The sequence below is a fragment of the Canis aureus genome, chromosome 13 (genome assembly GCF_053574225.1).
Source record: "Canis aureus isolate CA01 chromosome 13, VMU_Caureus_v.1.0, whole genome shotgun sequence".
NCBI lineage: Eukaryota > Metazoa > Chordata > Mammalia > Carnivora > Canidae > Canis > Canis aureus.
In genome coordinates this window covers 20257859-20270831 of record NC_135623.1, presented here as the reverse complement: position 1 = coordinate 20270831, position 12973 = coordinate 20257859, and the positions used below count along the sequence as shown (strand labels likewise).

Below are 12973 nucleotides of genomic sequence, written 5' to 3'. Positions count from 1 at the left end.
TACAGGACAATGAATTTCTAAAGTAAATTTCCAGGTAACCACCAGTGAAATCAAGGAATTTGGAATATGTTTTTTCAGGTGAATCTTCTACCCCTCCTGAGACAGGTCTCTGTAGCTCTCCTACTGCCGTCAGCATCCATGCCACAGACACTCAGTGATCTGAGTGCTCAGGCTTTTGTTGAGGAAGGTGGCAGAGTGGCATTCAAGGGGGGTTTCCTGGAAGAGATAGTGCTTGAATCAAACCTTGAGGTCTAAAGGTGCCGAGAATGACTTTAGGGGAGGGCTTTGGGCTGGGGCCACATGACAGATTAGAGATTCTTCACTGTAGTCCCTGCAGCATGGCTGATGACTGGGGTCACATGTACCTCTAGAGTTCAAGATCTAAGGCCACTAGTGGGTTCTAATCCAGGAATTAGACAACAGTGAAAGGGAGGACACTGGAGACTAAGGGGAAGGATCAGAGAGAGGAATTCTAGCTCTGGGACTTGGGGATATCTCTGTTGCCCTGGGGATGTACCATCTGGAGACACATCCTTCCTGCTACTCATGCTTTCCCTCTTAGAAGAAGGCCACAGCCTTGGAAGGTTGGCTATGGGCCACCTGCTCACTCCTGCAAAGCCCCGTCAGGACCCAGACCTTCTTGCCCACCTGAGGCTGGGTTACAGAGACCTCAGCCAGGGTGTCACCCATGCCACCAACTTCCCTCTCTGTCCTGCCCCTGGACAGATCTTTCTCCATGCCAGCAGAGGAATGTGGCAGTAGTTATCACCTGCGAGCAGAACCCAGAGGTCATAACCAACTGTGGCCAATGGGTGGTACTCAAGTCTAAGACTTACCTACTTTCGTTACCTCTGGATTATCAGGAGGCTTATGAGGCAGGATTTACCCTACTTCAATGTCAGAGGAAGGAAACTGCCAAGATGCTCATCAGAAAACAGCTTGGGAAAAAAAAAAAAAAAAAAGAAAACAGCTTGAACTAAAGCCTTCTGACTTTGGCCTCTTTTGACCAAGACTTCACAGGCATATTAACTGTCTCTCTGAAAGCTCGTGTTGGTTGGAAGTGGAGCTGAGAACACCAGAACCTGACAGAAGAGGGAGGCTCCACGTGGGAGGGGAGGACCAAGGCTACAGACTAGTGGGCACCAAAGATGAATTCCACTTAATCCTTCCAGCCCTCCAAACACACCCCATTGCCTCCTAGGACCCCAGGCATTTTTGTGCACCTGTATGGGTAGAGTGTAGAGGATGTGAGGGGGTACACACAGGTGTGGCTATGCAAATATGTGTCTTAGGGGTTGTGCATATGAATGTGAACTCACCCCAGGATTTTTTCCTTTGCCTCAAGCTAGCAGGGTCACTTCTTGGTCAGATTCTTTACCTTCAACATAATCCTGTGGTTAGAGCACGTGTCCATGGCTGGCCACCCAGAATTCCAAGTTCCTATTGTCTTGAACTCTCTGAGTCTGGCTAACCTCTGCCCTTCTGTACCACCAGATGCCAGGGAATCTGTCCAACTTCATGCCTACCACTTTCCCAGCTTACTTTTTTGCCCCAATCCCTAGTCAAACAGTAAGCATCCACCCTGCCCTTTCTTAAAGCAGGGCTGAACTAGCCCAGTGACCCAGGAAGCCATGGGACTGAAAGGGAGGTCCTGGATGCAAGCACCAGCTGGGGGAGAAGCCCCTTCAGGGAGGCAGAATGTGGCATTACACCACAGGCAAAAGGCTGCAGGTAGGGAGGTCTGTCTATGATATCCAGGGTCTGGGCTAGGTAGGAATGGCAGCGAGTAGGACAGAAGGAAGATCTGTATTTAGAACCCACAGAATAGTGGCTGGATTGAGAGGGGCTGATGGAGGAGGGCAACGAAGGCCTGGGAACAGGGCCCAGGGCCAGGAGGACTAGCACCCAGGCAGTCACATAATGGGGCAGGGTTGAAGAAGCCCCTTCCTACTCAAGGTGGCTGGCCAGAGATTCAAAGGACTGCCAAGGGGCTTTCCTGTGGGAGAGGTGCCACCAGTAGTTTGCTGATTGGAGTCTGACATCCTTTTCCACTGGCCAATCCATTTGCCTGCATGGGCTCCTCCTAGTGTGTCCTGGAAAGCCCACTCCATGGCCTGAGGCAATGGGACACATCTGGCCTTCCTGGGGTCCCGGCATCACAGAGCAGATACTACCTCCCTTCTTTGTCTCCTTTGTCTTTGCTTCCTTTCTCTCTCTTCTCTTCCATTTATCTACCTCAAAGGGAAAACACACACTCCATATAACATTAAAACTTTATTTGTGGGAGGAGGAAAGAAGAGGGTATGTGAATATCAAATGGGTACACAGGTAACACACAGGAGAAAGCTAGAAGCAAGGACCAATAGGAGTCACAAAAGGACTAAGCAGGCTGAATTTTGGCTCCCCAAGGAGCCAACCTTCCAGGTCTGTGGGCTTCTAATAGGGAAAGCATGAAGAGCAGGAGGGATATGTCTCGAAGCTGAAGTATGTCTGTTCTCTCTAAGCGTACCTGTCTAATCACAAAACTCCTTATGGAAGACAAGGGGATCTGAAGACAGAAGCAGAAAGACATTGAAAGATGCTGTTGCATTTGAAAAGAGGAGGCTCCAGGAGCTAAAGATTGGAAAGAATGCAGCTTGATGCTGGACAAGGCAGAGAGGGATTCTCCCTTAGGGCCTAGAGTTAGTGGGACCAGGCCAATATCTTGGCTGTGGTCCAACAAAATCCATTTTAGACTTTGAGCTCCAGAATGTAAGAGAACAAGTTTGTGTTGTTCTAAGTCACTGAGACTGGAGTAAGTTGGCATGGCAGACAGAGGAAAATAATATAGGGACACCAAATAGGCGCAAAAGGGGAAAGACATGCAGAGGACAGGCAGGTTGGGGGAACAGACAGCATCAAGTGGGCAGTCAGAGGGACAGCTGGGTGGGAGATTGTAATAAGCAAATAAGAAGGAATCTTGGAAAAGGGTGAGACAGAAGCACAGACAGTTTGATGCACAGGAGCAGGAGAGCAGGAGAGCAGGAAGGCTGGCAGGTGGGCAGACAGGAAGCAGGAAGTGAGCAGAAACCAGCAGACAGGAGAGACTGACAGGAAGACAGAATGGCAGGCAGGAGGCCCTCGGGGTTCATCCTTGTCCCCACAAGGGTTAGAGGAGCTTCCTGAGATGCAGGTGGATCCCATTCTTGGACATCAACACAATTCTTGGAGTGGGGACAGGGATCCTGAAGGGATCTGGTGCCAGCTCAAAGCGGAGCAGGGTCAGGGCCACCGCCACCTTCATCTCATTCATGGCAAAGTGCTTCCCGATGCAGTTCCTGGGTCAGGGAGGGAAAAGGAAATGAGGAGTGGCCTCGAAGTCCCTGCCAGGAACAGTCCCTTCAGGGCCAGCCTGCATGGGCCCAGCCCTGATTGCCTTCCCTGGACACATGCACATCTCTACCCCAAGCCTTGCTTTGTTAACACTCTCCCCTTGACCTCTGACAAAAGCCTACACTCCTCCGGAATCAGCTCCTCCTCTTACCTCTGCTCTCAGCAGGCCTGAAACCCTGTTACAGGAGGGTCAACACTTTGAGCCTCAGAGCCAAGTCAAGTGATCACTATAACAGTTAATCATTAGGTTCTTTGCTCTCTGCACCAGCCATTTCTGGTTTCACAATGTGGAGGCCAGGCCAGGGCACCAGAGGGGGTGGGCTGGGCCACATTTCAGGTTCTAACCATATCCAGGAGGTACACAGGGCCCCAGATCCTCATAGAAATGACAAGATGGAGTTGGGTAAGGAAGTCAGGATGCCAACAGGGAAGCTCCCTGCAGGGGCAGAGCCTTAGGGATGCTCAAGCTGCTGTGCTATCTGCCTTCCAGTTTGGATCCAGACGCCTACCTCTTCCTCAGTCCCTCATTCAACCAGCTGCTGTTGCCTTCCAATTCTACAGCAGAAGTGTCCCTGCCTATCATTCCTCAGCTGCCGCCTCACCTGGACTTTTCTGTCTCCTACCTCTGGTCCCTCTCCTGATGCCCCACCCTCCTACACTCAGAGCCTCCCATGTCCTCCATCACAGGGAAACATCTCCATATGGCTCAGCTGGCATCAAAGCCCTCTCTGGGTTGTTGGCACACTCACCTGTCACCTATCTACCTCTGTCTCCCAGCTCAGCAACTGCTGAGGAGATCCCAGAGAATGCCCTCCCTCCACCTCTGCCTGCCAAATGCCCAAGGCTAAGGGCAATGCCAGTCTGCCCTCAGCCTCACACCCACCCCCTATTGGCTGTGCCACTTCATTCCTGTATCCTGAATCACAAACTATTTTACTCAAGGACACGTCACTTTCCAGTATAGGACAGTGCCAGAAACATGGAACTTCCTACTGTGGGGTCAATTAGTAAATGAGTGAGGGCAAGAAAGAATGAATGGATAATATCTCTTTTGAGTAGAGGCATTTATTTCTTGACTGAGAACTCCTGGAGGCCAGGGCAGTTTCCCATCTCATAGCATAGGCTTGGCACAGAGTCGGGCTTAATAAGCAATCTTATAATGATGTTTATTGAACAACAACAACAAGAAGCCCGGAAAGGAATAAACAAAAGCCGCCACTAGTTCTGAGCTAGGAATTGAGCTGTCTACTTTTCTCCTGTCTCTACTGGCAGGCACATGACTTGCACTGATGTCTAGCAGGAAGGAGTCAATCCCAGGGAGAATCCAAATCCTGGAGCCAGTGTCTGGAAGAAGAGTTTGCCTAAAGCCTATTCTGTAAGAGTGGATTCACTATTTGAAGAACTCACAGATTGATGTATTCAGAAAAAAAGTTGTTTCTAGTAACTACTTACAAGGTTCATTGCAGTTACCATTTATAGGACACTCAGCAGCACGGGAGGATTTCACAGTAGCCGCTCTGGTGAATAGTCATTCAATTGAAACACATCAAGTGTGCTTTATATTTTATACATCAGGGAGACTTCTCAAGTTTTTCGTGTATAGAATAGTGGGTTTTTCTCTCAAAAGCAGTTGATTGTCCTCAATTTTATGCTTCTTGCCAACGTACAGTATGTAGACTCTGGGACTATGATAGGTAAATCCCATTTATGTAAAGAATTTTGCCAACTGGAAAATTTGTCATGGTTATGAGAATACTAATGAGCAGTAAACATTTTGTTGTATCAGATTGCAAAAATAGAGAAGAAAGGCATTTGTGTGGGACTTTGCTCAAACCATTCTTATACACGACTGGAGTGCTTACAAGATTCCATAGGAAATCCAAACACAAGCAAACATCACTGATATCATGAATGACAGATCAGTGAATAAGGTACAAAAGGCAATGAACTGGACTGACAATATGGGAAGAAAGAAAACATCTTTTGGCATTACTGGTATTAAGAAGAGCAAACATCTAAAATACTGAAATTCTGAGAAGTCATCCTCCTAAATTGAGGAAAATACTAGAATACACTGAACTTTGGAGCACCATGACACTGACTTATGGTTGACCATTGGGGAGAGCAATGGGTCAAAGTTTCCATGGCAGGTTGTGATTGCCACCTTCCTTTTGAACACAGAGACACACACCTCTTTCTCAGCACATAATCACACAAGGCTAGTAACTGCAGACACCACAGATGGACACAGGACAATGCAAACATCAGATATGCATCCAGTGACACTCACCCACCCAAGGAAAATTGCCTCACCTTGATCCTCCTGAGAAGGGCAGGAAAGCATGGCTGTGTCGAGAGACACCTGGTGCAAACCGGGAAGGGTCAAATACCTGCAGAAAAGCCCCAGGGTCAGGGTAGGTGTGGTCTATCTCCTCCTTCCTCCCAACCTCAGGACACACCCAGAAATGAAACAGGAGGAGGGATTGGTTTGTAGAGATCCTCCCATTCCCTTCTCCCAAGGCCATCGTACCTCTGGGTTTGGCCACACATTTGGGTTGTGGTGAAGGGCATAAAAGGAGAGCAAGACTAAGAATCCTGTGGAGCAGAAGAGAAAAGAATGGTCATCCCTGCCTGCGGGGCCAGGTGCTTGCCCACACCACTTGGCAGCTGCTATGAGAGTTGCTTCTCATCACTCTGAGGGGAATGATAGTGTAGCAGGAGAGGTGGGGCAGACATGGCACAGCACATGTGCCCAGATTAGTAGATACCCAGACCAGGGTGAGAAGCAGAAAGAACTGGAGGCATACGTTAGAGAGCAGCTCAAGGGACAACTCACGTTTACCAGGTATCACCCATGAGCTCTTGGGGAATATGCATTGACTAATCCATCTCACAACAACCCTCCAAGGAAGGCCCAATAAATGTCCATTGTTCACGTGAGCACCTAAGCCTCAGAGAGGCTGAGCAACTTGCCTATGACCACCCAGCTGGGATGTGGCAGGGCTGGGATTCAGAGCAGAGGTGAGCTAAAAGGTAGACTAGACCATGGCAGGGACTTCAGATGTGGTCACCAGCTGCTCTCTCCATCAACCTGGGGGCTCTCCAGAGACTGCACCATCTGAGCCATGACAGAAAATTCTCTAATCTCTCTCATTAGCCTAGACACTATAAGGAAAGACCACATCTCCCCTTGCCCATTCTGATTGTCTCTGAGCACTCATATCTCAGGGAATTAGAATATTAGAGCAAACTGAAAGCTACACTGAGAGGCCCTCATGTCTTTATTTATTGAGCTTTAGCTGGATTTAAGCTCTGTGCAAAGCGCATTATATACCTCACCCAAACAACAAAGTAAATATTGATTTACTTGAGGGGGAAAAGAGTCTTATTTTTTTAAAAAGATTTTATTTATTTATTCATGAGAGACATGAGAGAGAGAGAGAGAGAGAGAGTTAGGCAGAAAGAGAAGCAAGTTCCATGCAGGTAGCCTAACGTGGGACTCGATCCCTGGATTCCAGGATCATGACCTGGGCTGAAGGTGGCGCTAAACTGCTGAGCCACCCGGGTTGCCCAGAAATGAGTCTTAAAGACATTCAAAAACCACCCCAGGACATGTGGATTTCAGATCTCCCATGCGTCCCCCAGGAGTGCTTGTGGAGTGAGAGTGGTGAAGGCCATACCTTTGGGCAAAGAGCGTCCATCAGAGAAGGTGATGGGCTTGCTGAGCTCTCTGCCAACACTTGGAACTGGTGGATAGAGTCGCAATGCCTCCTTGATGCACATGGTGGTGTAGGGCATCTGGTCCAGGTGCTCCCTAAAACAAAGCTCTCTTGAAAGGCGGGCAAGGCCCTGCCAACCAGGTTATCCTCTAGTTGAGGGGGGCAGGACCCTCACAAAGCCCTCCCATCTCATGAGACTCACCAGGTGATGGAGGCACCATCCCCCAGAAGGCTCTGGATCTCCTCCCGGCACCTCTGCTGATGCTCGGGATGTGTGGCCAGAGCATAGAGGATCCAGGAGATGCCACTGGCTGTGGTGTCATGCCCCTCAAACATGAATGTGTCCACTTCTGCACGGAGGTCCTTGTCAGACAAGCCCCTCCCATTCTCCACCTAGGAAGGAAGACCCAGAGAGAGGGCAGAGTTTGAGTTTGCACCCTTGCTCCCCACCTGTGGGCAAATGCTCAGACCTCCCCTGCCACGCTCACTTTGGCAAAGAGGAGGATGTCCAGGAAGTCCAAGTGCCTCTTGTTCCTGATCTTCTCCAGCTCTCCCTTGTCCTGTAGCTGAGCCTTCCTCAGCTTGATCACTCGGTCTGCCCAAACAGTGTTCCCAGGCGGAGTTGAGAGCTCTGAGTGCCCAGGCATATAGCCAGCCACATAGCCCACCTGCCCCCTGTGCCCCAGTCAGGGTGCCAGGGGGGTCAAAAGGAGTGTAGCAATGCCAGTGTGCATGCCAGGGTGAGAGCCCTAGCACCAGGTATTTGCATGTCAGTGCTCCCCTCAACAGCACAGCCCAAGGAGGCTCTGCTTGTATGTGGCTGGCAGGGGAGCTCATTCAACCTTCACCCATGTTGTGATGCATGTAGCTTCCTGCATTTTACCTGGCACCCTAACAGGTGCACCAGGTGGGGATCCAGAGTGGGTTTGTCCCAGGTTCTGGAGGGGCACTGAGGGGAAAGCCTCTGCCTGAGGCATCAGGGCCCATGCCTTTGGGATGTGCCTGATGAAGGAGGGGAGAAGATCAGAGGGCAGAGTCCAACCTGTGTGTTGATGGGCAAGCTGGCAGGCCTTGTGGTTCCTGCGGCCTTCAGAGGTCAGCCAGTAGAAGATGTCTTTCTGGTAGAAAACGTTCCTCATCCGGGAAAACACCAGGTAGTTCAGATCTCGAATGGCCTGAATGTAGGCCTGGGAGTTCCTGAAGGGGGATGAGGCAGAAGAGTCGAGGTGGAGGGAGGCATCTGAACTGGAGTGGAGTGGGGCTGTGGGTGGAGGTTTCCTCAGTCATTGGTGCAGGTGATCCTAGGCATCTTACATTTCTGTCTTATGCCCCAGAGACCCTCAGCCATTTATGAGGGACTTGGGCAGCCAGGCTTCTCCCTGAGGCAGGGGTCAGAGTCTGTGCCTAATGCAGGTTTGGTAGGGCTGAAATTGACTGTGTCAGACTGGAGCTCTCTGCAGAATGTGGCTCTTTGGGTTGGTAAACATCCCAGCTACTGGAACTGCCTCCAGATGAGTCCACATCAGTTGGTAGGAAATAGGACGCTGCCGCTATGCATTTCACTAACCTGTCTGCCTGGTGGTTGCCCTGGTAGCTGAAGGCACACTTCATAATGGTGTCCAAGGTCATCAAGGAGACATGGTCAAAGATCTCCAGATGTGAGTTCTGACTGAGGAGTTCCTCCCACTTGTCCTGTGTAGAGGGGACACATTGATCCTTCTCTACTCCTCTGGAAGGCCCATGCTGACAAGGCTAGGCTCTCTCTCTGCTGCTCCACATATTCTGATGACATGTCCTCACTTTCTAAAGCAGTTGTGTTTCATCGATTTAGGACCATAGAGCTGAATATTTGTTTTTTTTAAATAATAAATTTATTTTTTATTGGTGTTCAACTTGCCAACATATAGAATAACACCCAGCGTTCATCCCGTCAAGTACCCCCCTCAGTGCCCGTCACTCAGTCACCCCCACCCCCCGCCCTCCTCCCCTTCCACCACCCCTAGTTTGTTTCCCAGAGTTAGGAGTCTTTATGTTCTGTCTCCCTCTCTGATATTTCCCACCCATTTCCTTTCCCTTCCCTTCTATTCCCTTTCACTATTATTTATATTCCCCAAATGAATGAGAACATATAATGTTTGTTCATAGAGCTGAATATTTGTGATATGTCGAGTATTTTCTCAGAAACTGTTGTTATTTTATTAAGAATGATCTCTTGAGGCTGACTTAGGGATACGTTATGGCTATAACCACCTTTTAGTAGACTGGAAACGTCATTACTCAGGAGATAAAGGGGGAATCTTTTCTGCCCTGGGACTGACCTACACAGAGCAATAGATGAAGTCCCAGTTTAGGGAACAAGTGTCAAGGCAAGATAAAGGTCAAGGGGCCAATTTTAGGAGGTCCTGAGAAAGGAGTATTTGGGACGTCAATCCTCTTGTTCAGCAAATGTCAGCTGAGTACAGTGAGTGAGCAATAGGGTCAAGCTCAGAGATGATGTACTGGCAGGACTCAGCTCTGGGGTTTGAGACCTGGTTTGCATTTCTCTCCATGGAGTGGCTAAGATCCATGCAGACTTCTTCAGTCCCACCCCAGAGCCCACCTGAGTGACATCTGGGACGTCCCCAATGTCCCCACTGCCACTGAAGCTGCTACTACCCAGGCCAGCCAGGGGCAGCTTGTCCTATTCTCCAAGGGTATTGACTACTCTTCCCGTCCAAGCCAAAGACATGCAAGTGGGAGGAGAATGGACCCTGTCTCCACCATGTTTCTCTCTCCTGTGGGCAGGGAGCAAAGAGTGGATGAAAGTGGGTGCCAGGGTGCTTTCCTGTCCCATCCGCCCTCCGGGGGCTCTGTCTCATTGCAGGGTGTAATGAGTGATTCCAGGGGCCACGCTAATGCATTTATGAAGGATACAGCTGTCTGAGAATGGACTTTGTGAACTGTGCTGTGGGTGTGAGTGTGCAGGTGAGGTAGGGTTCGACTTACCAGCATCACTTGGACAGAGTCAGCCATGAGTCTCACGTAGGGTTTCAGGATGTCATAGTGGAAGGCCGGGGTCAGCATCCGCCGGTGCTGGAACCATGTCTCTCCATTCAGCAGGAGCAAACCATACCCTGGACCACAGTGTGTTTGGGGGGTGGGTGGGAAGGGACCTTCCCCGAGTTATCCAGGGACAATATGGGGGAACCCAGAGTGTCAGAAGAAGGACATCCTTGGCAAAGCAGGAAAGGCCAGTGCATGTTAAGAAGGGGACTTCCCAAAGCCTGAGGCCAGGAAGTGGTTATGACAGCTGTGACATGGAGGTTGAAACAGAGCAGGGATGGGTGGTACAAGGACGTTAGTGAAAAATCAGGCTGAGTTCGAGGTGAGGGCTGAGAAGCAGTGTGGGAGAGCCTGAGGTACAGAGGGCTCCACTACCTTTCGGTGGGGGTGAGGGTTTTATAAGAAGGAGAGAAGGGGGCTCAATTCAGAGTTGAGTGGAGTCACTGTGGTGCTGGTCTCTTCCTGTTAGTCTGGGCCAAATGGACAGTTGCTGGCAAACCTAAGCAGACGGTGGACCATAGTCCTAGTTAAACATACTTACCTATCCAGGGAGCCATGAGTTTGTAAGAGCCATCAGATTTTGGGTCTGAAAGTAAGAAGGACATGACAGCAAACTGGTGGTGACCAAGGAATTCAGCTGGTCCCAAAGGCAGCTGCGGTCTAGATCTTTGGCCCCCATCCCTTGCTGAAGCTTGTCAGCTGGCATTTTGTGTCAAGCCACTTCCCACTTGCCTCTGAACCCGTACTCTTTTTCTTTCCTGATAGTGAATGTTGGTTCAAGAAGGCAGACTCAGTGTCCCACAGCAGAGCCCCACTGGACCAGGTAGGTGGATTGGACAGAAACAAAGGCGTTCTTTTAGTGTCAAAGAAAAGACAGAATTTCTGAGTTCTTTTCTGTAAGTTGTTGAGTCTCAGGCATCCCATTACCCAGCACAGGCAATAGTTAGAAGTGCCAAATCCAAGCTCTCTTGTATGAGAAACTGTCTTTCAGTTCTGCAATCATCTCAGTTTGGTTAAGAAAGGAAGGAAAGAAGGCTGGCAGGCAGGAAGGAAGGAAGAAGAAAATTACAGAAAAGAAAGGAACAGAATACAACAGGAAAGATTAGAAAAGAGAAAAGAAGCCAGGGAAAAAAGAAAGGAAAGGAAAGGAAAAGAAAAAAGCAGCCCAACACAGCTCTTTCAGCATTCAGTTAAAGAATTATCTGGCTTTCATCTGGCATGTGGGATGGGGTGTGGGGGGGAATGGTTAATAGAGGGTCAGGTATTGAGGGCTGAGCCTCTCATGGTTTCTGCAATTTCACAGACCCCTGGGCATGTGTCCAAGAGGGAAGAGCTGCTTCAACAGGTATGAGGGTGTCCTCTCACCAGATCGCCCCAGGATCAGTTTCATGTAGTCAGGGTCATAGATCACGATCTCTGCCTCTGTGCCCCATATCCAGCGAGAAAATGCACATGGGAAGTCCTCTATCCATTTCAGTAGCAGCTGCAGCTCGTCTCCTTTTTGCAACTGTCACCAAAAGAAAGATAAATCAATAGAACCTTCTGGTTCCAGGACTAGTGCCAGGGGAAAGGGCAGGATGTGCATAGGGGGAGAGTTCTTGATCTACCAGAAGAACTAAGTATTCAGAACTGTTTCTTATGACATTGCCTCTATACAGACTTTCTGGGCTGTCCAAGGTTTGTCCAGAGGTCAGATTCTGTCCCATTGTTGAGTAGAATTAGCAGCCTTCACAATCAACTGCCTTCAGAAACTTATCAGGGATTGACTCCATGGTGTACAAAACTTCAGGAAGTCATTAGTGCAACATTTGCATAAAAAATTTATGACAACTTTTATCACTTGGTAAGAAGTTTTGCCATATAATTTTACTTATTTGGAGCATAAAATGGATTACATTTTAAAATTTAAATTTATATATTTTATTTTTCTAACTGACAGATTTAAGAGGCCCTGACAGTAGAGGATACTAATGCTCTGATGGAGGGAAGCCCAAGTCTCGGCGGAAGATTTGGGAACTCCAGATTGGACATTAGAAGCCCTTTCTCATGCTTTGTTCATCCATCAAATCATCATTTACCAAGATGTCCTTGGGTTCCTTGAGTCAGTTGACTACAACTCCCCAGTTGACTCCTACTACTTGTTGAATCCAGAAACCATTGGTGAGCCCCTCTATAGGTGGGCTTCTCCTTGCCCTGGGCACCCCTCCCACACAGCTAGTGCTGGCACCAAACAGATGTTGGGTAGGTAGTTGCTGCCTTCCCCAACCTGCCCAGCCCTCCCTCTCCCCAGTCCAGCCCCTACCTACCTCCCGCTTGTGCCCGAAGAGCCAGTGGGAAGGAGGGGACGGGAACTGCTGGACAGCTTTGAGCAGCCACTGCCTGCGCTGGTAGAGCTGTGCTGCCTTGAGCAGCAGCAGAGCCAGGCCTAGCAGGGAGGCCAGCTGCAGGAGCCCAGACACAGTGTCCAGGGGTCTGGTGAGGCTCAGTACAGAGACACTCATGGTTCAGGGGCTGCTGGGTCACTGACTCTCCCTGAGTGTTGCTGAAATCCTCTGACCACCTGGCCTAGTCAATCAGGGGAGGATGGCCCTGCCCACCCGGAGGGGGAGCGAAGCACGAGGGCAGAGCTTAGACTGGGATTCCAGAGTTCATTAACTGAGAGGATCCACCTTAGCAATCCATAGGAAGGAAACCTTCTGAACAGACAGTGATAATTTAAAACCATGGCACATTCCCCTTTGCCCTTCTCCCTGTTATTCATCAATTATTTCAGGAGCACCTACTTTGTGCCTGGGGCTGAGCTACGTGCCAGGCCACAGTGGCCAGCAAAACAGACATGA

General features: G+C 49.5%; 1 protein-coding gene across 3 annotated transcripts; it reads right to left on the bottom strand.

Moving 5' to 3' along the window:
- Positions 1-10: 10 nt before the first annotated feature.
- On the bottom strand, positions 11-12792 carry LOC144282020 (cytochrome P450 4A11-like). 3 transcript variants are annotated; one of them, XR_013350393.1, is made up of 13 exons: positions 12440-12792; positions 11499-11640; positions 10675-10719; positions 10077-10204; positions 8659-8783; positions 8134-8288; positions 7580-7686; positions 7294-7484; positions 7053-7186; positions 5903-5967; positions 5686-5762; positions 837-938; positions 11-216 (listed from the first exon to the last, which is right to left on the bottom strand). XR_013350393.1 is itself a non-coding variant. In XM_077845073.1 (12 exons), exons 1-12 carry the CDS (start codon positions 12632-12634, stop codon positions 3149-3151), a joined length of 1533 nt encoding a protein of 510 aa, XP_077701199.1. In that variant the 5' UTR covers positions 12635-12790; the 3' UTR covers positions 3015-3148. The 3 variants fall into 3 exon arrangements, 1 of the variants encoding a protein (XP_077701199.1); XM_077845073.1 differs by lacking the exons at positions 11-216; positions 837-938 and adding an exon at positions 3015-3317 and having other exon boundaries at positions 12440-12790; XR_013350394.1 differs by lacking the exons at positions 11-216; positions 837-938; positions 5903-5967 and adding an exon at positions 3245-3317 and having other exon boundaries at positions 12440-12790.
- Positions 12793-12973: the final 181 nt, after the last annotated feature.

Bases quoted from the DNA above. Each gene is read 5' to 3' on its own strand.
- LOC144282020 (XM_077845073.1), bottom strand. From the start codon at position 12,634: ATGAGTGTCTCTGTACTGAGCCTCACCAGACCCCTGGACACTGTGTCT. The intron at 8,784-10,076 runs GTAAGTCGAACC...CCCTCTACACAG, and splicing joins ACTCTGTCCAAGTGATGCTG to GACAAGTGGGAGGAACTCCT. The intron at 5,968-7,052 runs GTATGGCCTTCA...TCTGCTCCACAG, and splicing joins TGGACGCTCTTTGCCCAAAG to GATTCTTAGTCTTGCTCTCC.